The 26,144-nt window shown below is 38.7% G+C and overlaps 1 protein-coding gene across 1 annotated transcript; it reads right to left on the bottom strand.

Moving 5' to 3' along the window:
• Positions 1 to 850: 850 nt before the first annotated feature.
• On the bottom strand, positions 851 to 25,654 carry LOC101888345 (bone morphogenetic protein receptor type-2). Its single transcript, XM_011292479.3, has 6 exons — positions 25,505 to 25,654; positions 9,494 to 9,683; positions 9,172 to 9,435; positions 4,918 to 5,075; positions 4,453 to 4,855; positions 851 to 4,390 (listed from the first exon to the last, which is right to left on the bottom strand). The coding sequence occupies exons 2-6, from the start codon at positions 9,558 to 9,560 to the stop codon at positions 2,310 to 2,312; spliced, it is 2,973 nt and encodes a 990-aa protein (XP_011290781.1). The 5' UTR covers positions 9,561 to 9,683; positions 25,505 to 25,654; the 3' UTR covers positions 851 to 2,309.
• Between the last annotated feature and the right edge of the window lie 490 nt (positions 25,655 to 26,144).

Raw genomic sequence — 26,144 nt, 5'->3', positions numbered from 1 at the left:
ATTTTTTACCAAATTATTCCTCGAATTCTTTCCGATAATACTGCCAAAGACACTATTTGCCTAAAATGTATAGATTCCAAGGAATATTAATTCGAACATTTTCAAAATATATAAAATAGGCGGTATGTTGCAACTTTAACCCTAAAAATGTTTTTCTACGATTTTTGGCTTGTAGGTAAATTTTGGAGTTTCAGTGTGTTCTGAGACCTATAGTGAAATTTTATGGGGAACAATTTTATAAAATATATTGATCTGATACGACGTCATATTAATGGACTTTTCGAACGTTTTTGTGGAAAAGGGGCTAAAAAACCCCTTTAATGACTTGACTGAGGGTTAATTTGTTCTACAAAAATATTCTACGGATTCTTGCCTGTAATATTGCCGACGCGACTATATAGCTAAAATGAATGGATTCAAAGGAACCTGAACTAGAATATTTTCAAAACTTTAAAAATTTGCAGATCATTCCCATCCAATTTTGCTTGCCTCCCCGCTATAAATTTTCAAAATGCCGATACACAAGTCACATATTTTTAGCTCTTCTTTAAAATCTAAAAGATTTTCCTAGGAATAAGTTTTTTGGGCTGCAAGGTACCATTATTCAAAATTTGTCTTGTTTTTGTGGAAGCTGGAGCGGAAGGTGATTCTTTGATGTGGAGGTAACATTTTTTCAAGAACAAGTAGAGACCTACACGGGGAGTCAAGGACTCCCCCAGGACTCCCAGACGAGGATGTCTTGAAAATATTGTTTAAAGGCTTTAGGCACTACAAAAACAAAAAATTTGTTCAAAACCTTTTTTCTTCAAACGTGGATTTTTTCAAGGACTACTTAGCCATTAAATGTTGATTTTTAGTAACTTAAACAAGTTAAAAATCTGTAAGTGCAGCCGGGCCGATCTTTGAATACCCTCCACCATTTGGAACGAATCTGGCAATTTTCAAAAAAAATATATAATCCGTTAAAATCTTAAAAATACCGAATATAGCCGTTATACGATCATCAAAATACCGAATATATGGAGGTACCGTTATATTGGGGCTAAACGAAGACATGGACCTGCACAGACAATTTCTGTCTTAGGCTGCAGTATTCGTAACGAACTTCAAACACTAAATTTGAAACAATTCCGGTGAAAATGTCGCTAAAATCATCAAAGTACCGAATATCGGGAGGTACCGTTATATGGGGGCTATATGAAGACGTGGACCTGCACAGAAAATTTTCTGTCTTAGGCTGTAGCATCCGTTTCGAACTTCAAATATCAAATTTGAAACAATTCCGGTGAATAATGTCACTGAAATCATCAAAATACCGAATATCGTGGGGTACCGTTACATGGGGGCTATACGAAGACGTGAACCTACATAGACCATTTTCTGTTTTATGCTGTAGCATCTATTACGAACTTTAAATATTAATTTTGAAACAATTCCGGTAAAAAAATGTCGCTAAAATAATCAAAGTACCGAATATCGGGAGGTACCATTATATGGGGGCTTTACCAAAACGTGGACCTACATGACCCATTTTCAATATCAAAAGTCCTTCAGACATAATACACATTTGGGTGAAATTTCATCAACCTTCCTTATTTCGTTTGGAAGCTAGAGCGATTTCCACAGACGTATAGACAGACGGACCTCGCTTAATCGACATAGAATTTTATGCCGATCAATAAATGGTGAAGGGTATGAAAAAGCTATTCAGGTGAATGATGACAACAATACTGAAAAAATATGTAAATGAGTCCGAGTGGGTTTTTTTTAATTTTGGAAGGACATTTTCCACCTTTTAAATAAATCGAAAAAGGGCAACTTCAATTACATTCTCGTTACGAGAGGCCTCATATATCCGTCCTATGATTTGCCTTGGTCCTGATCGAACATTACCTCAATGAAATTTATGGATTATTTTTTTTGTTATACGGCATACATGTGTACATGGTGTATATATCTTAAGAGCTATACAATTGTGTATGTAGATGTGAGTGTGTGTGTGTGAGGGGATCTGAGATATGAGATGCCATATTGTGATATACATATCTTTATCTCTATATACGAATATGATTATGAGTATTTTAATGGGGCAATTGTGGATTACAAAAATAAATAAAAATATACAAATACTCGATTAACTATTTCGATCTACAAATGATTATGATTTGAATTTTTTAATTCATACTTAGATTAGTCACAAAGACAGACTGACAGACAGACATGGCTTGAAATGTAAATACAGAGAGTGAGAAAGTGCAAAAATCTCAATAGTTCTGCTTCTACAATTCAAGAAGCAGAACTTCTTCATGCTAAAGCACATTGAGCAGTGATGAGTCCATCATGCGATCATCGTAGAGACTCAGGGTTTTCGAGGCCCGTATTTTGCGTACAGATGGCGGTACATCACCGGGCGTCTTTACCCGTTGACTAGGATCACGGAGACGTTCATTACTGCCGCGGGCATTGAATACCTCGCGGAATACTTCAAGGCTACGTTGGCGCCGAAACTGAGGCTCCGAGGCCGAATGATTCCTCAAAATCACTGCATCGTTGAGAGCCTTCAGCTCGGCCTCATGGAGATTGTTGTTGGAGCTATTTAAAGATTTCACTAAATTCGACGACTTAGAGCGGGAGACAACATTGTGGGCAGGTGTGGACTTTCGTTTGTCTAAACTTTTGAGGCGATATTCAACATTGTCCGTGGTGGCGGAGGCATCATCATTGATGTCCGTTTCCTCGGCAATGGTGGTGATGGGATTCTGGGGTGTCAGCTTAAAGCCATTGGTTTGATTGACCGGACTTAGGTCCAGGTTATTGGGTCGTTTATTCACGGCATAGCCGTTTTGGTGAGGTGGCTCGGGTAGCGTCACAGAATTGCTTTTGCCACAATTTACCTTCTCCCGATCTATAAAACTTATCACCACTGGCTTGCTGTGATGTTGTTGCGGCTGCTGATGATTCTGGTGATGATGATTTTTCTCCACCAAATTGGATTTCTCATCGCCATTTAATTGCCGGAAGGCATCCAGGCGGGCAATGTCTGCCTTGCGAAAGAGTTTCTTTTGTATCAGAGCTCGGACTCCATGCCATCCTTTGAGTTTACGTTCGGTATTCTGTTGTTTGGGAAATCCCTGGCCCATGTGTGTGGCCGTGCCATTGTTAATGGGATTATGTTCCTCATGTTCGAGGGAGGGGAATTTCTTGGAACTCCTGGCGGCAATTAATTCCTCCACCGAAACATCATCATCCAGACAGGAGAAGCTATTCTCCTCCCCAGTGGGTGTTTGAAAGCTATGTTTCTTGCTGCGTTGAATCAATTGCTGGGGACAATTCATGGAGGAGGGGGCCAGATTGCGTTCCTGACATGGATTCCTCCCCTGATATGGCTGTATTTGCTGCTGTGGCTGTATCAAATGATTCTTTTCCGTCGTCGAAGGCCTCTCACAGTTATTCACCTCATAGGGTAGATTTTTCTTATTGGGTGGAGGATTCAGAACGGTATTTGTTTCCGCCACCATGGGGTCCACATTTGTGGGAGACCTCGGCTTGTGATTGTGATCCATGGACTCATGGAGGCCATTTGATAGGTTATTGGTACTTAGCAGGGGTGTGGTTGCCGGCAGATGGCCATTGAGACGCATACCAATGGAGGCTGCCTCATGCATACGCTCCTCGGCACACAGCGAGGTGAGACGGGCCTCCGCATCATGATCCCAACAATCTTCACAGGTGTCACGTATCAACTTCACAGCTGGACCCCCACCCCAACCGGCAGGGAACAGAGGTCGGGCCTTATGTCGCACAACCAAAGACTGCATTTGATCGAAGGAAGGATGGGAACCTACCTCCAGTTCATAGGGAGCTTTATAGGGTGGTGTTGGCTGCCCGGGGGGATAGAAATCAGAACAGCGTGTTGCCACCTCCCACAGCACCAAACCCAGGGCGTAAACATCCATTTGTTTCAACGAAGTTTCACAGTCCCGAAGATTAACAGCCCCTTCCAAGAGCTCGGGAGCCATATATCTCAGCGTCCCCACTTCATTTATGCTCTTCGTCTCAGCCTCTGCAATTTCTCCCTTATATTCATAGCGGGGACCAAAAACTTTCAGGGCAAAACCAAAATCAGCTATACAACAGCTGAGATCGGATTTCACCAAAATATTACGGGTATTCAAATCTCTGTGGGCAATACAGGGTTTGTGGTCATCGCCGCGACGCAGTTCCGTATGCAAATGCGACAGGCCTCGGGTAATACTCTTCACCATACCGCAAAAGGTTTCGAAATTCATGGCATTGGGTATCAGCCAATCTTGAAGGCAGCCAAAGGGAGCCAGGGACAAGACCAAATGGTATTCCACCTTGCCCTCCAGGGTATGGCGTTCATCATAACCTAAACAAACCAAATAAAAAAAATTAACTCCTCATCCAATTTCCCATTACCCACCCCCTTACCAAAATACGTCAGCAAAGCCGGACAATCCATCAACGGCAACGAATAGATATTCCTCTCATTTATGAAATACTGCTGATGGGCCTCTGGGAATATTTTCACCGCCACCTCCTGGTCATGCAGCAAACCCTTCATCACCGTTCCATATTTCCCCTTGTCCAGCATACAAATCAAATTTAAATTATCCACATTTCGTAAATTCGAACTATAGCCTGGGCCCGATGGTGCCAAGGGAGCCTCTTCCGGAATTGGTTTCTCACGAACACTGCGACAATAGATAAAACTGGAAATCACCGTGACGACCATAATTATGGCCAACATTCCCAACCAGATGGCCGATTTGGACCAATACAACTTCTCATGGGTTTCGGGGGGATTCGAGTCGGCATAATTGTTCTTAGAAAGCTAAGGAAAAAAACAAATGTTATAATAAGTTGTAATTTGGGCAAACATCTGTCTGATCTTACCTCCAGGAATGATGGTTCCACCACTGCCACCTTGCGATTACAGGCATTGCCTGAGCAGCAGCAATAATACAGAGAATTGTTGCGCAAGGTGGGTGATGAGCTCACACACTCTGCATGGCTACAGCTGCCATTTCCCTCGGTACTATCTTTCCAGCATCCTGAAACAAGAGGAAACCCATTACTTGGACTGTTAGCGGGTGATGAAGAATTCTGAAAGACCTCCATTCATAGAAGAGCTCTGAGTATGGAGTGTATATTTTTATGACTTAAGGGATATTATTCACCGAAAATGTTTCAAATTTGAAGTTCGTAATAGATGACAGAAAAATTTCCGTACAGGTCCATGCCTTCGTATAGCCTCATTTAACGGCACTTACCGATATTCGGAGTTTTGATGATTTTAGCGAATTTATTCACCGGAATCGTTTCAAATTTTGTAACTGAAGTTCATGATGGATACTACAGCCTAAGACAAAAAAAATTGCCTGTGCAGGTCCCCGTCTTCGTAGAGCCCCCATATAACGGTACCTCCCGATATTCCGTATTTTGATGATTTTAGCGAATTTATTCACCGGAATCGTTTCAAATTTTGTAACTGAAGTTCATGATGGATACTACAGCCTAAGACAAAAAAAATTGTACCTTCCGATATACGATATTTTAATGATTTTATGGACATTTTTCACCAGAATTGTTTCAAATTTGGTATTTAAAGTACGTAATGGATACTACAGCCTAAGACAGAAAATTGTCTGTGCAGGTCCACGTCTTCGTATAGCCCCCATATAACGGTACCTCCCGATATTCCGTATTTTGATGATTTTAGCGAATTTATTCACCGGAATCGTTTCAAATTTTGTAACTGAAGTTCATGATGGATACTACAGCCTAAGACAAAAAAAATTGCCTGTGCAGGTCCCCGTCTTCGTAGAGCCCCCATATAACGGTACCTTCCGATATTCGGTATTTTAATGATTTTAGGGACATTTTTCACCAGAATTGTTTCAAATTTGATATTTGAAGCTCGTAATGGATACTTCAGCGTACGGCAGAAAATTGTCTGTGCAGGTCCTGGTCTTCGTATAGCCCCCACATAACGGTATTCGGTATTTTGATTTTATCGACATTATAAATCGACATTTTTTTTAAGTTCCGCATTTGAATATTGTAATGGCTTATGACAAATGTTACCTACACAGATTCATGTCGTCGTATAGACCCTAATATAATAGCTACATTCGGTATTTTTAAGATTTTAACAGAATTTTTAACGGATTTTATTATTTTTGAGAAGTGCCAAATTCGTTCCAAATGGTGGCCCGGCCGAAAAAGACCTTCTTCGGCCCGGCCGAATATTTTTACTTGATTTTTTTTTTCAAAAATGTAGAAGATGAACTTTTTTACTTGTACATCTCAAGCAGCTACCTATCTTCTTTCATTGAAGATCAGCAGACCTTCTCAGATTGAGGGGAAAATGACATGCCTCTCTTGAAGACCTTCTGATAGGAAAAAAACTGGCAGATCTACTTCCCTTCAGAGAGGAAAAGCAGTCTGTCTCCCTTTCATAAAGAAGAAGAAAAACCCGGCCTACATCTCTATAGAGAATAATCAGGTATCCTTCTCTCATAAACGAGAAGCAGACCTGTTAAAAATAAAATCAGGCCTTCTTCTTACAAAGAGGAAAAATAGGCCACAAATTACTAATAAAAGAGAGACTGGTCTTCTATATCTCATGAAAGAAACCCCGACCATCTACCTCTCATCGAGGGAAGCACGTCTCGATTCTCTTCTCTAGACGAGAAGACGGGCATATTCGTCATCCCATAAGGATGAAAAAGACATTCTTCCTATTCTCATAAAGTAGAGGAGCATCTTCATCCTCCTCTGCTCGCAGAGGGGAGAAATACCAGTTTCCTCCACAGGGTGAGATGAAAAAACTGCAACCAACTTCAGACTACTGTCATTTCAAAGCCACTCGTCCGAAACCTGTTAAAATTATTCCAGTAACAGCTCATTATATTGTTTACAAGGGTACAAAAGCATTTTGGTCAGAATTTTCCAGAAAAAAGTTATTTGTGATGGAACTCAAGCCGGATAGTGTGATTTATTTATATTTGGCTGGAAAACCACAAGTGGCTATCGTTAGAGCACTCCAGCATTTAAATCTGAATAAATCTTTTGTGTCTCGTACCATCGCTCGTTACCGTGATACTGGTAGCGTAACCCGACGTCAAGGAAGTGGACGGAAGAAAACAGCAAAATCAGGAGAAATGGTTCGAAAAGTAAAGAAACGATTTGATCGAAGCTCGCGTCGCAGTGGCCGGAAAATGGCTCGTGAGCTGAACATACCGCAATATTCAATTTGGCAAATATTGAGCTCGGGGTAAAGCCATTGAAATTCCAAAAAGTGCAAGAACTTACACCGCAACAGAAAGAAAATAGACTCAAAAGAGCTAAAAATTGCTTCACTTGGCCGAACGTGGTGAACTGCCGAATTTGGTTTTCTCCGTCTCCGATGAGAAAACATACGTTGTCCAGCAGTTTGTAAACAAACAAAATGATCGTTTTTACTTGCCAAAGAGGTCAGCTGAAAATGTGCAGCTTCGGTTGGCCACCAGAACTCAAGCGCTGGCGCCGGCCATGGTGATGGTGTGGTGTGGGCCGCCATAACAGCCGATGGTCGCTTTCCGCTCGTATTAATCGACCATGGCATCAGAATAAATGCCGAATATTATGGCGAAAATATTCTGGAGGGTGTATCAAAGCCTTGGGCACGCAAAACTTTAAGGCCACAGACCTTGGACATTCCAACAGAACTCAGCACCATCGCACTCAGCACGCGCCACCCAAGTGTGGTTACAAAATGAAGTTCCTCGCTTCATTTCCAGCGCAGAATGGACACCAAATTCTCCAGATACCAATCCGTTGAACTATTGTGTCTGGGGTATTTTAGAAAGCAAGGTCGGCACTAAAAAATACCAAAGTGTCGATCACTTCTAGCAAGCGCTTCGCCGGGAATGGGCCAAAATACCACAGAGCAACATTCGGGCAGCGTGTGACGGTTTCATTGGCCGTTTGAAGGTCATAATTCGTTCCAAAGGTGACCAATTCGGACATATCTAAACTTATTCTAAAATTTGATGCTATTTCCGACATTTGTGGTTTAAAAAAATGTAAAAATTATGGCGTTTGACTTTCTTGCAGATATTCTTTATCTCACCCTGTAATTCATTCTTCTTCTGCTCATAGAGGAAAATAGAAGACCAACTTCTTCTGCTCATGGAGGCGAAAAAGACCTACTCCTTCATCTTCTCATAGAACAGAAGAAGATCTTCTCCTTCCTCTCCTAAATAAGAAGAAGGGTTCCTTAACCTTCCGCTCTCAGAGAAAAATAAAACCTCATTGTTCCTTATCTAATGGGAGATAAGAAGAGCTCCTTCTTTGTCTTCTTCTACAATCTAGATAATAAGCCTTCCTTTCTTCTCCTTCCTCTTCTAGATAAGGAAAAAAGCTCCTCCCCCGTCTCATAAATCAGAAGAAGAGCGTCTTTCATAGAGCCAAGGACGATGATCTTCTTTATTTAGAGTAGAGTAGAAAACCTCGCTCATTCTTCTGGAAAAGGAGAAGACTCTCCTAGAGTAGAAGATTACTTTTTTAGAGCAGGAGAATACCATCTAGAGCAGAAAATGACTCTCTTCTTTACCTAGGCCAGAGGAAGACCTTCTTCTTCTCCAAGAGTAGAAGGTGGTACCTACCTAGGCCAGAAGAAGACCATCTTCTTCTCCTAGAGTAGAAGATGGTCCTCTGATTCACCTAGAATATGAAAAAGAAGAAGTGGAAGAATAGAAGAAGACTTTCTTCTCCTAAAGCGAAAGTAGGTCTTATTCTCATCGACGAAAAGAAGGGCTTCTTCTCATCCTACTTCTTTCTCTTATAGATAAAAAAGCATAGCTCATCCTCCTCCTTCCAAGAAGCGTAAGAACAGTTTCTTCTTCTCATAGAGCAGGAAAAGAACTTCTTCCGCTTCTCAGGGGGCAGAAGAAGATCTTCTACCTCATTTTCTAGAACAGGAAAAGAGTTTTTTCCTCTCACAGAGGAGAAGAGGAGCTGTATCTTCTCATAGAGCAGAAAAAAGTGTTTCTCCTTATAAAACAGCAGAAGAGCTTCATCAACCTCTCATAGAGTACTAAGACTTCTCAAATCTATGTAAAAGGTAAAAAGTTTTGGCATCCTTGTGAGAATAACTCGACTTACCTTGTTTTTCAATTTTCGAGCCATTTTCGGTCTTGCGCCACAGTGAAAAGCAGAATGTAAATTCCGGTGGACAGACCCGTAAGTGGATTGTTGCCTCCTGGCTCTTTTCCGTCTCCTCATTCACACGACTGTATTCCTTTGACGTTAGACCACCCACATCAAATTGTGGTGGTTCTATATAGGATTTATCCGATCTGTCTTCCTCTTCTTCGAGCAGTATGCCATCATCTTCCAAATAGCTCATGCAGCTAAATGGTTCGGGAGCTGGAAGGAAATTTCATTCATTATTTGTTAAAAATAAGATTTAATTTTGGGAAATTACCCGCTCTGCATAGTGTTGTGGTGATTATCAAATATAGCGCTATAGTGGGGATGTTCCGTCCGAACATCGTGGTAGTTAGTATTCGGAATGCCTGAGTCAAACACTACAATTTTATTGGTCCTTCGATTTGAAGTGTTCCACCTGTATGGAATCACTTAGTTGATGAAGTCAATTTTAAGGAGAGGCATTTCTGAAAGACAGAGGATATTTGAGGCTATTAGTAGGTTTTGAATTAGGTTCATTATTTGCTATGTTTTACCAAATGTCAAAATTGTTCTACGATACATAAACCCCTACTGAAAAAAAATTTATCTTATTATCTATGAGACAAGAGAGTTCGTATTTCTCACACAAGATTAGATAAAAAAACAAGTAAGCAAAGGCTACAGTCGAGCGGGGCCGACCGTTGAATACCCTACAACACTATAATAAATTATACAGTTTATATAGGCCAGATACTCGAAAGAATTCCACAAGATATTGTGACAAATAATAAAAGAAAACCATCAGGTTTCGTTCTCTAATTTTCGAATAATAGAAACTTGAACTAATTCGCTCATTTCCAATTTATTGGAAGATGTTGCACGTAAATAGTCTTCCTAGATCTGGAACCAATATTTCCCAAAGACCTATAATCTCTCAGAAGTGGCAAAAGATTAACATTTATTATTGGTTTTTGACTAAAACGCATCTATATGAGATACAGACATTTGACTATATTCCTCAACGAAATCAGTGTTAACGAAATAGTCAGAAGTGCGTCTTTCCTGTATTTGTGAATTCTCCAAAAAATCACTGGAATTGACATTTTCGTATTTTGTCTACAAAAGTTGGCAAAATATTTCACTCATTGAATATTTTTGGATGGCCATCCAAAACTATTTGGCTTTTGCAATGTCCGGTAACCTCCATTCAAATGCGCGTGAGGATCGGTTTTTTTTTTTTTTTTTTTTTTGTCCATTTCAACCCCTAAATATATAGCGATTATTTCCAAAAAGAGTAGGCTTCTATTCTGACCCTCATCTTATCCCCATGCAAAATTTCATAAGGATCGGGCCATAAATGCGATCTGTATATGATATCCTGAAATCCTAACTACTTAGTTTTGTTAGCTGTAGAAATATTACCAAATGTTTAATTCAAAATGAAAATTTGCCAAAAATATGACAAAATTGAAAAAATATGAGAAAATATTACAAAATCAATATTTTCATCTTTAGAGAGATATTTTTATGCGAATTTTTTAGACGTTTTTCCTTTCCTGCCAAGAGGCCATTCTGAATTAATGAGAACTGTCGAAATCAGTTCAGCCGTTCTCGACATATAAGAGATCTTTCAATCATATCTTCTTTGATAGACATATATATCGCACATATTTTGCTATGTATCCGTTTTGTTGGATGTTAACATCAATGTAAAGATCAAAAGTAACCTTGTCATGGCTTTGTGATTTCGCCGGGATTTAAAATATTCGCGGTTTAATGAAAAATTTTGAATTTTTCAACAAAAAAGATATGGCCTATTTTAGCCGCTAAATATTATCCGATGACCACCCAAATTGGTAGGCTTCTTCCCCGCCCTAAACTCTACCTACATGCGAAATTCCGCGTCGATTGGTCTATAATTGCGACCTGTAGAGCAACTGCAAAATCAGGAATTTTTTCAGTTTTTGGTCCATTTCAACCCCTAAATATTATGCGATCATCTCCAAAAGAAATAGGGTTCTATTCTGACCTTAACCCCACCTACATTCTAAATTTCGTAAAGATCGGGCCATAATTGCGACCTGTAGAGTGATTACAAATTAACATGGACAGACGGACAGACGGACGGACGGACATACATAGCTAGATCGACTCAGCTCGGCGAGCTAGGAAGATCCATATATACTTTCCTATATGGGAAACCAATATTTCGAGGTGTTACATAAATTCTGGCCCAATCAAACTTATAATACCCCCAACACATAGTGTTGTAGGGTATAACAACAAAATTAGAGGGCATATTTTTTTTTTTTTTTTTTGAATGAAAGCAAAAAATGTCGGAAATAGCTTCGAATTTTACAATAATAATTTTTCGAATAGGTCACCTTTGGCACGAATTATGACCTTCAAACAGCCAATGAAACCATCACACGCTGCCCGAATGTTACTCTGCGGTATTTTGGCCCATTCCCAGCGAAGCGCTTGTTTGAGGTGATCGACACTATGGTATTTTTTAGTGCCAAACTTGCTTTCCAAAATACTCTAGACACAATTGTCTAACGGATTAGTACCCGGAGATTTTGGTGGCCATTGTGCGATGGAAATGAAGCGAGGAATCTCATTTTGTAACCATTCTAGGGTGGCGCGTGCTGAGTGCAATGGTGCTGAGTCCTGTTGGAATGTCCAAGGTCTGCGGCCAAAATGTTTGCGTGCCCAAGGCGGAGAGTGTATTAACCTCCGGAATATTTTCGCAATAATATTCGGCATTTATTCTGATGCCACGATCTATATGTACGAGCGGAGAGCGACCATCGGCTGTTATGGCGGCTCACACCATCACCGTAGCCCGCGCTCCAGTTCTGGTGGCAAACCGAAGGTGCACATTTTCAGCTGTCGGAATATCCAAGGTCTGCGGCTGTTAGCGTGCCGAAGGCTTTAATACACCCTCCAGAATATTTTCGCAATAATATTCGGCATTTATTCTGATGCCACGGTCGATTAAGACGAGTGGAGAGCGACCATCGGCTGTTATGGCTTTAATACACCCTCCAGAATATTTTCGCAATAATATTCGGCATTTTTTCTGATGCCACAGTCGATTAATACGTGCGGAGAGCGACCATCGCCTTTAATACACCCTTCAGAATATTTTCGCGATAATTTTCGGCATTTATTCTGATTGGTCGACTTATACGAGCGGAGAGCGAACATCGGCTGTTATGGCTTTAAAACACCCTCCAGAATGATTTCGCGATAATATTCGGCATTTATTCTGATACGGAGAGCGACCATCGGCAGTTATGGTGGCCCACATCATCACCATGTCCGGCGCTTGAGTTCTGGTGGCCAACCGAAGGTGTACATTTTCAGCTGACCTCTTTGGCAAGATCGACACGATCATTTTGTTTGTTTACAAACTGCTGGACAATGAATGTTTTCTCATTGGAGACGGAGAAAACCAAATTCGGCAGTTCACCACCTTTCGGCCAAGCGAAGCAACTCTTTAGCTCTTTTGAGTCTATTTTCTTTCTGTTGCTTTGTAAGTTCTTGCACGTTTTGGAATTTCAATGGCTTTACCCCGAGCTCATGTTTCAATATTTGCCGAATGGAGTATTGCGATATGTTGAGCTCACGAGCCATTTTTCGGGCCACTGCAACGTGGGTTTCGATTTAGTCCCTTCTTTACTTTTCGAACCATTTCCGCTGCTGTTGCTGTTTTCTTCCGTCTACTTCCTTGACGTCGGCCTACGCTACCAGTATCGCGGTAACGAGCGATGGTACGAGACCCAAAAAATATATTCACATTTAAATGCTGGAGTGCTCTAACGATATCCACTTTTGGTTTTCCAGCCAAATATAAAGAAATCACACTATGGCGCTTGAACTCCATCACGAATAACTTTTTTTCTGGAAAATTCTCACCAAAATGCTTTTGAACGCTTGTAAACAATATAATGAGCTGTCACTGGAATAATTTTAACAGCTGTCGGACGAGTGGCTTGGAAATGACAGCAGTCTGAAGTTGGTTGCCGTATTTTCATCTCACCCTGTATATGGCAATAAAATGCCCTCAGTGAGAAGAAGGTCCTCTACTGTATAGAAGAAAAGTGGGTATTTTATTATAAAGAAAATCGTCTGATACAATTACAGATCTCTAGGCTTTTATAGAAAATAATGCCCTCTCTAAAAATAGTAATTATACCCTACACCACAAGGTGGTCAGGGTATTGTGTCTTTGTGCATTTCCGTCCGTCCGTCTGTCCATGTATTTTTATAAACAAAGTACAGTTCGCATTTATTGCGCTATCCAGATGAAATTTTGAACAAATCATTAATTTGGACCAAGGACGAACCCTATCGAAATTGGAGATAATCGGTCAAAATTTAGATATAGCTCCCATATATATCATCGTCCGATTTGCCTTTTATTGTGCACCAAACGTGTAATATCAGTCCGAATAGTATGGAATTTTGTACATTCAACCAAATTCGTCCTGAAAATAAGTATGCCAAATTTGATCGAAATCGGTTCAGATATAGCTATAGCTCCTATATATATTGTTCATCCGATTTGTTATTTTTGTCCTCCGCAGCCGTAATATGCACTCTGTAACAACAATATTTGGGGAAATATATAAAATACAGCTCAGAAATACATTTTCTAAATTTTATCGAGATCGGTTCAGATTTGGATATAGCTCCCATACATAACTTCGTCCGATTTACCTTTAATTGTGTACCAAACGTCTAATATTTGCCCAAATGGGATGAAATTTGGCACTTACGACCGAATTGAGTCTAGAAGCTAGTATGTCAAATTTGGTGAAGATCGCTTCAGATATAGCTATAGCTCCCATATATATTGTTCATCCGATTTGTTATTTTTGTCCTCCGCAGCCGTAATATGCACTCGGCAACAACAATACTTGGGGAAATATGGCAAATTCAGCTCAGAAATAAATTTGCTACATTTTATCCAGATCGGTTCAGATTTGGATATATCTCCCATATATAACTTCATCCGATTTATCTTTTATTGTGCACCAAACGGCTAATATTTACCCAAATAGGATGAAATGTGGCACTTACGACGGAATTGAGTGTAGAATCTAGTATGTCAAATTTGGTGAAGATCGGTTCAGATATAGCTCCCATATTTACTGTTCCTCCGATTTGTTACCCACAGCCGTAATATGCACTCCGTAACAACGATATTCAGGGAAATATATCAAATATAGCTCAGAAATATCTTTGCCAAATTTTATCGAAATCGGTTCAGATTTGGATATAGCTCTCATATATATCTTTATCTGATTTCAAATAAATTGTGCACCAAATGGGCAATACAAGTCCGAATTTAAAAGATACAAATGCTTCGGCATATTTAGTCCTTTAACCTTTAAATTATAATTATAATCATAGGGTGTATACTTGAATTCTCCCATAAAAACTTTTAATTGTTATGCGGTGCTCTACTAAATTAGCAAAGTGGTGTAGGGTATCATAAAGTCGGTCCCGCCCGACTTTAAGACTTTCTTTACTGGTTTTCCTATAACTTAGTAGACCCATTTGCTTTCGGTATATAGTGACCCATTACGGATCGTATCAGTATCCATTATTAATGAATTTTACCCCTTTTTTTAATTTATTTATTTATTGCACCCGTCTACAAATGCCCGCCTTACATTTTAGTCATTCTAATAATATTTCTTTTGTTTGCATTAGAAGTTGGTCGTTGTCGATTTGTTGTTTGGCTTGCTTTTTTGTTAGAATGACGCGACGCGACACGACGCGTAATTGTGCCTCAACTGATAAGGCAGGCATGTCTTGCCTCGGGGATCGTGATAAGAATAAATAGTACCACCAGCTCTCGATCGTCGTCTAACCACCAGTCACTTTTTCCAAATGCAATTTTACAATTTTTTCCATATTTTTTTTTTGGGGTCCGGTTGAGTGAGCGACACTTGCACCATGTTCTGCTGTTGTCGGTTAATGGACATTAGAAAAAAATCTAAAATTCTAAAAAAATATATAAATAATTGAAACGACTTGTTTCGAATGGAGAACAAGTGCTGGAGCCAGCGCCACATACCGCAGAGCCTTCAACATCCATCATTTCCTAATAAATAAATGAAGGCAGGCACATCTTGATCAGTCAGTCATCCAGTCAATCGGTCAGCCATAGCAAACAGCTGCCGCCGCCGCCACACAAATGTTTGTTTTGTTTATTTAATTTTATTTGTTTTAACAAATTTTGATAACTCTTTGAGATTAAAGAGAGAAAGACATTTAAATTTCCAGATGAAGAGAGAACTCGAAGAGATGGGTAATCATTTTGAATAAGGGAGGGAAATGAGGGAAAATGGAATAACGTTTTTTTAAGAGTATACACATGTATAATGTTCTCAGCAGACACAATGGAAGAGATAATACGTTGGATGAGATATTAGGGTGTTTCGAAATGAAGTGAAAGTAAGTTTATTGTTTAAACAAGTAAACACATTAAGTTCGGCCGTGCCGAACTTTTAATACCCACAAATAACAATTTTTAGACATATTCGTGGGAAAATGTGGCAAAAATCGTCAAAATACCGAATGGAAACATTAGAACCAATTATGATCCACAAATACCAATTTTTAGACATATTCGTGGGAAAATGTGGAAAAAATCATCAAAATACCGAATATCGGGAGGTACCGCTATAGAAAAACGTGGACCTATACATACAATGTTTCGCCAACGGAGCTAGAATCTATTATTACCGACTAATTCCAATTTTTAGACAAAAAAATGTGACAAAAACCATCAAAATACCGAATATCGAGAGATACCGTTATATGGGGACTATACCAAAGCGTGGAACTATACAATGTTTCGCCACCGGAGCTAGAACCCATTATAACGAACAAATACCAATTTTTAGACATATCCATAAAAAAATGTGGCAAAAATCATCAAAATACCGAATATCGTGAGATACCGTTATATGGGGACTATACCAAAACGTGAACCTATACATGCAATGTTTTGCCACCGGAGCTAGAACCCACTATGACCAACAAATACCAATTTTTAGACAAATCCGTGAAAAATGCGGCAAAAACATCAAAATACCGAATATCGGGAGGTACCGTTATATGAGGACTATACCAAAACGTCAACGTCACAATACAAATTATTCTGCTATTTTTTTTTTGTCATAGGCTGTAGTACCCATTACGAACTTTAAATACGAAGTTCGTTACAATTCCGGTGAACAATGTCGCACTAATCATAAAAATACCGAGTATTAGAAGATACTGTCATATGGGGGCTATATGGACCCGCATACAAAAATTTTTGTCATAGGCTGTAGCACCCATTACGCACTTCAAGTACGAAATTTGAAATACATCCGGTAAATAATGTCGCTAAAATCATGAAAATACTGAATATAGGCCTATATGAAGACGTGGACCTGCATACGAATTATTTTCCCATAGGTTATAGTAACCATTAAAAGCTCCCAATACAAAATTTGAAACGATTCTGGTAAATACTGTCGCTAAAATTATCAAAATACCGAATATTGGGAGCTACCGTTAAATGGGGGCTATACGAAGACGTGGAACTGAACGGACAATTTTCTGTCTTAGACTGTAGTATCCATTACGAACTTCAAATAGTAAATTCGAAACAATTCCGGTGAATAATGTAGCTAAAGTCTTCAAAATGCCGATTATCGAGAGGTACCGTTGTATGAGGGCTATACGAAGGCGTGGACCTGCACAGACAATTTTCTGTCTTAGGCTGTAGCATTCATTGCGAACTTCAAATACCAAATTTGAAACATTTCCCGTGAATAATGTCCCTAAAATCATCAAAATACCGAATATCGGGAAGTACCGTTATATGGGGGCTATACGAAGATATAGCTCCCATATATATCATCGTCCGATTTGCCTTTTATTGTGCACCAAACGTGTAATATCAGTCCGAATAGTATGGAATTTTGTACATTCAACCAAATTCGTCCTGAAAATAAGTATGCCAAATTTGATCGAAATCGGTTCAGATATAGCTATAGCTCCTATATATATTGTTCATCCGATTTGTTATTTTTGTCCTCCGCAGCCGTAATATGCACTCTGTAACAACAATATTTGGGGAAATATATAAAATACAGCTCAGAAATACATTTTCTAAATTTTATCGAGATCGGTTCAGATTTGGATATAGCTCCCATACATAACTTCGTCCGATTTACCTTTAATTGTGTACCAAACGTCTAATATTTGCCCAAATGGGATGAAATTTGGCACTTACGACCGAATTGAGTCTAGAAGCTAGTATGTCAAATTTGGTGAAGATCGCTTCAGATATAGCTATAGCTCCCATATATATTGTTCATCCGATTTGTTATTTTTGTCCTCCGCAGCCGTAATATGCACTCGGCAACAACAATACTTGGGGAAATATGGCAAATTCAGCTCAGAAATAAATTTGCTACATTTTATCCAGATCGGTTCAGATTTGGATATATCTCCCATATATAACTTCATCCGATTTATCTTTTATTGTGCACCAAACGGCTAATATTTACCCAAATAGGATGAAATGTGGCACTTACGACGGAATTGAGTGTAGAATCTAGTATGTCAAATTTGGTGAAGATCGGTTCAGATATAGCTCCCATATTTACTGTTCCTCCGATTTGTTACCCACAGCCGTAATATGCACTCCGTAACAACGATATTCAGGGAAATATATCAAATATAGCTCAGAAATATCTTTGCCAAATTTTATCGAAATCGGTTCAGATTTGGATATAGCTCTCATATATATCTTTATCTGATTTCAAATAAATTGTGCACCAAATGGGCAATACAAGTCCGAATTTAAAAGATACAAATGCTTCGGCATATTTAGTCCTTTAACCTTTAAATTATAATTATAATCATAGGGTGTATACTTGAATTCTCCCATAAAAACTTTTAATTGTTATGCGGTGCTCTACTAAATTAGCAAAGTGGTGTAGGGTATCATAAAGTCGGTCCCGCCCGACTTTAAGACTTTCTTTACTGGTTTTCCTATAACTTAGTAGACCCATTTGCTTTCGGTATATAGTGACCCATTACGGATCGTATCAGTATCCATTATTAATGAATTTTACCCCTTTTTTTAATTTATTTATTTATTGCACCCGTCTACAAATGCCCGCCTTACATTTTAGTCATTCTAATAATATTTCTTTTGTTTGCATTAGAAGTTGGTCGTTGTCGATTTGTTGTTTGGCTTGCTTTTTTGTTAGAATGACGCGACGCGACACGACGCGTAATTGTGCCTCAACTGATAAGGCAGGCATGTCTTGCCTCGGGGATCGTGATAAGAATAAATAGTACCACCAGCTCTCGATCGTCGTCTAACCACCAGTCACTTTTTCCAAATGCAATTTTACAATTTTTTCCATATTTTTTTTTTGGGGTCCGGTTGAGTGAGCGACACTTGCACCATGTTCTGCTGTTGTCGGTTAATGGACATTAGAAAAAAATCTAAAATTCTAAAAAAATATATAAATAATTGAAACGACTTGTTTCGAATGGAGAACAAGTGCTGGAGCCAGCGCCACATACCGCAGAGCCTTCAACATCCATCATTTCCTAATAAATAAATGAAGGCAGGCACATCTTGATCAGTCAGTCATCCAGTCAATCGGTCAGCCATAGCAAACAGCTGCCGCCGCCGCCACACAAATGTTTGTTTTGTTTATTTAATTTTATTTGTTTTAACAAATTTTGATAACTCTTTGAGATTAAAGAGAGAAAGACATTTAAATTTCCAGATGAAGAGAGAACTCGAAGAGATGGGTAATCATTTTGAATAAGGGAGGGAAATGAGGGAAAATGGAATAACGTTTTTTTAAGAGTATACACATGTATAATGTTCTCAGCAGACACAATGGAAGAGATAATACGTTGGATGAGATATTAGGGTGTTTCGAAATGAAGTGAAAGTAAGTTTATTGTTTAAACAAGTAAACACATTAAGTTCGGCCGTGCCGAACTTTTAATACCCACAAATAACAATTTTTAGACATATTCGTGGGAAAATGTGGCAAAAATCGTCAAAATACCGAATGGAAACATTAGAACCAATTATGATCCACAAATACCAATTTTTAGACATATTCGTGGGAAAATGTGGAAAAAATCATCAAAATACCGAATATCGGGAGGTACCGCTATAGAAAAACGTGGACCTATACATACAATGTTTCGCCAACGGAGCTAGAATCTATTATTACCGACTAATTCCAATTTTTAGACAAAAAAATGTGACAAAAACCATCAAAATACCGAATATCGAGAGATACCGTTATATGGGGACTATACCAAAGCGTGGAACTATACAATGTTTCGCCACCGGAGCTAGAACCCATTATAACGAACAAATACCAATTTTTAGACATATCCATAAAAAAATGTGGCAAAAATCATCAAAATACCGAATATCGTGAGATACCGTTATATGGGGACTATACCAAAACGTGAACCTATACATGCAATGTTTTGCCACCGGAGCTAGAACCCACTATGACCAACAAATACCAATTTTTAGACAAATCCGTGAAAAATGCGGCAAAAACATCAAAATACCGAATATCGGGAGGTACCGTTATATGAGGACTATACCAAAACGTCAACGTCACAATACAAATTATTCTGCTATTTTTTTTTTGTCATAGGCTGTAGTACCCATTACGAACTTTAAATACGAAGTTCGTTACAATTCCGGTGAACAATGTCGCACTAATCATAAAAATACCGAGTATTAGAAGATACTGTCATATGGGGGCTATATGGACCCGCATACAAAAATTTTTGTCATAGGCTGTAGCACCCATTACGCACTTCAAGTACGAAATTTGAAATACATCCGGTAAATAATGTCGCTAAAATCATGAAAATACTGAATATAGGCCTATATGAAGACGTGGACCTGCATACGAATTATTTTCCCATAGGTTATAGTAACCATTAAAAGCTCCCAATACAAAATTTGAAACGATTCTGGTAAATACTGTCGCTAAAATTATCAAAATACCGAATATTGGGAGCTACCGTTAAATGGGGGCTATACGAAGACGTGGAACTGAACGGACAATTTTCTGTCTTAGACTGTAGTATCCATTACGAACTTCAAATAGTAAATTCGAAACAATTCCGGTGAATAATGTAGCTAAAGTCTTCAAAATGCCGATTATCGAGAGGTACCGTTGTATGAGGGCTATACGAAGGCGTGGACCTGCACAGACAATTTTCTGTCTTAGGCTGTAGCATTCATTGCGAACTTCAAATACCAAATTTGAAACATTTCCCGTGAATAATGTCCCTAAAATCATCAAAATACCGAATATCGGGAAGTACCGTTATATGGGGGCTATACGAAGACGTGGACCTGCACAGACAATTTTCTGTCTTAGGCTGTAGTATCCATTAAGAACTTCAAATAGCAAATTCGAAACAATTCCGGTAAATAATGTCGCTAAAATCATCAAAATACCGAATATCGGGAGGTACGTTATATAGGGGCTATACGAAGACGTGGACCTATATGGGTCATTTTCAATACCAAAAGTCCTGCAGACATAATATACATTTAAGTAAAATTTTATCAACATACTTCATTTCGTTCCGAAGCTAGAGTGATTTCCAGAGACGGACGGACATCGTCAAATCGATATAGAATTTTATGCTGATCAAGAATATATATACTTTGTGGGGTCAAAATTTATATTTCAAGGTGTTACAAGCGGAGTGATGAATGAAAACTATTTCTGATATTGCCCCTATCCGATTTTCGATATTATTGAAATTTGAATAGCAAGTCCTTTTTATACTCATATTGAATACAAATACCTCCAAATCATTCGCACAAAACCATCAGCTTCTGTTACACCCCAATAACACATCTCACTTTACTACTCTCTTAACAGCCAAAAAATCTCCCCTTCCTTTCGGTAACACCAGCATTTTGGATGTCTCTCTCTCTCTCGGTTACCTCTCATTAGCTCCACTCACAAATAAAATTCCGTCGACTCTTAACAATGCGACTATGGCGCCATATAATTGCAGTTTTTGTTGGATTTTTGTGATTTCGTTGTTGTGTTTGTTTTTTTTGTTAGTTGTTGTTTTTTTTTTTTTGGTCTTCGTAATTTTGCACAACGTGTTTGTTGTTTGTGTCTGAATTTGAAATAGTTGTCTGCGCTGTGTGTTTGGTGTGGTTTGGTTTGGTTGTTTTTCGATGTTTTCATTTTGTTGTTGTCGTTGTTGTTACTGTGTTCATGTCTCATTATTCGATTTGTGGAGCCTTGAATAGGGAAGACGACGCAGAAGACCTGACTGGCGGCGCAAGCGGTTGGGTAAATAGGCGTCGGGATGGTCGTCGGTCGTGTTTGGTTTGGTGCGTGATGGTGGTGCTGGTGCTGGCAAGTCGATTTACAGTGGCTCAGAAGCTATATTTCATTAAAACGATAGGAAATATTAAACAGCGGTTTTAGAACCAATAGAGGGAAGACAAGAGTTTTAAGAAAGCATCCATAATAGCTACCAATTGCAGAAAACTGTTAATGCAGGTCCACGTTTCCGTATAACCCCCATCGAGCCAGATCAGTGGCCGAGAACAGAGTAAGAAAGACTGAACATATGAGGATGGCCTTGAAGCTTTGGTGTCCGCTCCATGCAATTACAAAAAGTCAACAATTTTCTGAAGTGAAAAGGTAAGCCCGGAAGCAGAGCAGTACTTATTCGAATTTGAAGAAGGCACGACGGCCGAAATTGAATAAGATGAGTTGACTGCGAAAATAACCGCAAATTCCAGCTAAGACGAAAGTGTTAGAGTAGAAGACTAGGATGAGCTGTACGCCAGAAACATAGACGATTAAAAGGATGGCCATCTACGACGCTGGAATGATAAAATACAGAACGAGGGTATGCTAAAACACGCCATCCTGAAACTGATCCCTATAAAAGGAGGAGCGGAAGTGGTGCAGCTACAAAAACGCAGGATTAAAAAAGGACATTATGTTCCCTCTCAACGTTGAAACGATAGGCTGTCCAAGGTCGTGAGCTGAACATATCGCAATCTTCCATTCGGCAAATATTGAAAAATGAGCTCGGGGTATAGCCATTGAAATTCCAAAAAGTGCAACAAACTTACACCGCAACTGAACTTACAAAGCGACAGAAAGAAAATAGACTCAAAAGAGCTAAAGAGTTGCTTCGCTTGGCCGAAAGTGGTGAACTGCCGAATTTGGTTTTCTCCGTCTCCCATGACGAAACATTCATTGACCAGCAGTTTGTAAACAAACAAAATGATCATGTTTACTTGACAAAGAGGTCACTTTCGGTTGGGCACCAGAACTCAAGCGCTGGCGCCGACCATGGTGATGGTGTGGGCCGTCATAACAACCGATGGTCGCTCTCCGCTCTTATTAATCGACCGTGGCATCAGAATAAATGCCGAATATTATCGCGAAAATATTCTGGAGGGTGTATTAAAGCCTGGGGCACGCAAACATTTGGCCGCAGACCTTAGACATTCCAACAGGACACAGCACGCGCCACCCAAGAATGGTTAAGAAATGAGGTGTCGATCATCTCAAAAAAGCGCTTCGCCGGGTATGGACCAAAATACCGCATAGCAACATTCGGGCAGCGTGTGACGGTTTCATTGGCCGTTTGAAGGCCATAATTCGTGCCAAAGGTGACCAATTAGAACAATTCTAAACTTATTCTAAAAGTTGATGCTATTTCCGACATTTTTTGCTTTCATTCAATAAAATTTAAAAAACAATTGTAAAAATGATGGCGTTTGAAGTTCTTGCAGTTTTTTTATCTCACCCTGCATACCTAAAATGCAGGGATTACAAGAAATCTTAATTTAAGTATTTTCAAAAATGTAAACAATGGGCGGAGTGTTGCGAATTTAACCCCAAAAGTGTTTTTTTTAATTTTACTGATTTTCGGCTTGTAGGTACATTTTGGAGTTTCGGTGTGTTCTGGGACCTATAGTGAAATTTTATGAGGAACAATTTTGTAGAATATTTTGATGTAATCCGACAACATCTTAATGCAGTTTTTCTACATTTTTGAATGTGAAGGCCCTCAAAGACCCCTTCAATGACTCGACAGAGGGTTAATTTATTTTACAAAAATATTCCCCAAAATCATTCCACTAATGTTGCCAAAGACATTATGTGCCTAAAGTGCAAGGATTCCAGGGAATCTTAATTTGAGTATTTTCAAAAATTGGCGGAATCTTGCGATTTTAACCCAAAAAGTGTTGTTTTATTTTGTTTTTAACGGTTTCCGGTTTGTAGGTAAGTTTAAGAGTTTCGGTGTGTTCTGAGACATATAGTGAAATTTTATGAGGAACAATTTTGTGGAATATTTTGATCTGATACAACCTCATCTTAATGCAGTTTTTCTACATTTTTGAAGAGAAGGCCCTAAAGGACCCCTTTAATGACTCAACTGAGTGTTAATTTGTTTTACAAAAATGTTCTCCGAATTATTTCCAGAAATATTGCCAAAGACCTTATGTGCCTAAAATGCATGGATTCCAAGGAATCTTAATTTGAGTATTTTCAAAAATGTAAGCAATGGGCGGAATGTTAAAACTTTAACCTTAAAAATTTTTTTTTAACGATTTATGACTTTTAGGTAAATTTTGGAGTTTCGTTGTGTTCTGAAACCCTTAAGGAAATTTTATGAGAAACAATTTTGTAGAATATTTTGATGTAATACGACAACATCTTAATGCAGTTTTTCTACATTTTTTTTCAAGAAAAGGTCCTAAAAGACCCCTTTAATGTGTCGACTGAGGGTTAATTTGTTTTACAAAAATATTCCTCGAATTCTTTCCAGTAATGTTGCCAAAGACACTATGTGCCTAAAATGCATGGATTCCAGGGAATCTTAATTTGAGTATTTTCAAAAATTGACGGAATCTTGCGATTTTAACCCAAAAAGTGTTGTTTTATTTTATTTTTAACGATTTCCGGCTTGTAGGTAAGTTTCGGTGTATTCTGAGACCTATAGTGAAATTTTATAAGGAACAATTTTGTAGAATATTTTGATCTGATACAACCTCATCTTAATGCAGTTTTTCTACATTTTTGAAGAAAAGGTCCTAAAAGACCCCTTCAATGACCCGACTGAGGGTTAATTTGTTCTACAAAAATATTCCTCGAATTCTTTCCAGTAATGTTGCCAAAGACACTGTGTGCCTAAAATGTACGGATTCCAAGAAATCTTAAGCTATTTTTCGGACTGTTCTGCATATTTTGGTTTTTTGTGAGCCACTGTAGAATGTGAAAAAACCAAAACAGATACAAAACCAGATACCTTCAACGTTGTTGTTGTTGTTGCTTTTATTCTTTTCAAGTTTAGCAATCTTTCTTTTTTTTGTGAAATTTAGTTTTGGAGTGCAATTTCCATTATTCCCGGTTGCCGATTGTATTTTGCGTTCTGACAAATATTGCCTCGGTTTTGTTCTTTCGAAGAAAACGTCATTTCTCTATTGGCAAACAAACGAACGCATTTTGGTTTATTTATCTGCCCTCCTTTCTTCGCGTTTTTTAGCTCCGCTGTGTGACGACAGTCGATCAACTGCCGCCGTGTTTGGAGTAGAAAAATGTTAGCGTGTTAACGACTCTTTAAAGGCTTTTAGGGATGTTTTTGCCTTCCCTTTGTTTTGCCGTTACGACAAGTAGTGCCTTGGGCCGTCAAAAACGGCTGAGTGTTTACACCAAGTGTGCGGTGCGTCAGGCCAGGACTTGAAGTGTTTTTGGCCCGTCGCATCATCATCAACAGCAGCAGCGAGTAGAGGTTCTTCTATATGCCTGGTGGGTGGTGGTGGTGGCGATGTTGCCTTTTCTCCTGCCTCAGATGGGGAGGACATGGAGGTTATTCCATTGGTGGTGGATTTCCTGCTTTTGCTTTGCCATTTTAGAAAAAAAAACTTTTGTTCTGGTTCTCTTTCTCTCTCTACCTCTTAGACAGATATTTTTTCTACAACAAAAAGTTCCCCCTTTGATGTGAAGTTCAACGAAAGACATTGATTTTTTCAGGCAAACAGGAAGAAAAATTCCATTATCCTTAAAAGGATTTTCAATTTCCTCAACTTTTTTTAATGAAAATTAAATATTCTTTTGTTATTCAATTCATTTTCTAAACACTTTGCCGTGATTTGAATTTCAATTTTCGAACTTTTTTTTTTTCAAATACATCTACACAGGTTTTTTCGATAACAATTTTCCATTACCTTAACATCAAAAATTTCACTTCAATTTTTCACAGCTTTCTCAATTGTTATTTCAATATTTTTTTCACTTAACACCAGCTTCACTTTCAATTCAATATATTTTCAATTCAATTTTCTAATAATCACTATCCCGTTTCGAAAAATATATAATTTTATAGAACAGTGTTTGGCTTGCTTGTTTGGGATACCATAGTATTTTGTTGTTGCAAAATCGTCAGGCAAAATCCCATTATTGTTGTTTTTATAAAAACAACGTTTGTTTATGAGTGGAGAACGATGGTAATGTTTACCAGGGGGTAAGGCAGGGAATACCTAGGTTTCGGAAAGAGCCACCAATCCTCATCAGTTCCCTTGTTTTTGTCTGGGATATTCTCCCCAGAAGTTATTTTAAAAATAACTTCTATGACAAAAAACATTTTTTTACCCAAGTGACGAGATCGTAAGCTCAATAGAAGAGGAACCAAAGAATTATATAAAACTAAAATTCTTTTGGAAAGTCTTCTAAATCTTACAACCGCACTTATAAACATTTTCATCTTTCTCCACTTGTTATGCTTTCGTTCAACCTGAACGAAGTAACATAACCATGTAAGTTTGTTTTGTCTGTTACAACAAAAACCCCTTCGTCGACCGTGCCTGT

This window comes from Musca domestica, unplaced genomic scaffold, assembly GCF_030504385.1.
Source record: "Musca domestica strain aabys unplaced genomic scaffold, Musca_domestica.polishedcontigs.V.1.1 15, whole genome shotgun sequence".
Lineage (NCBI taxonomy): Eukaryota > Metazoa > Arthropoda > Insecta > Diptera > Muscidae > Musca > Musca domestica.
This window is presented reverse-complemented; position numbering and strand designations above follow the sequence as displayed.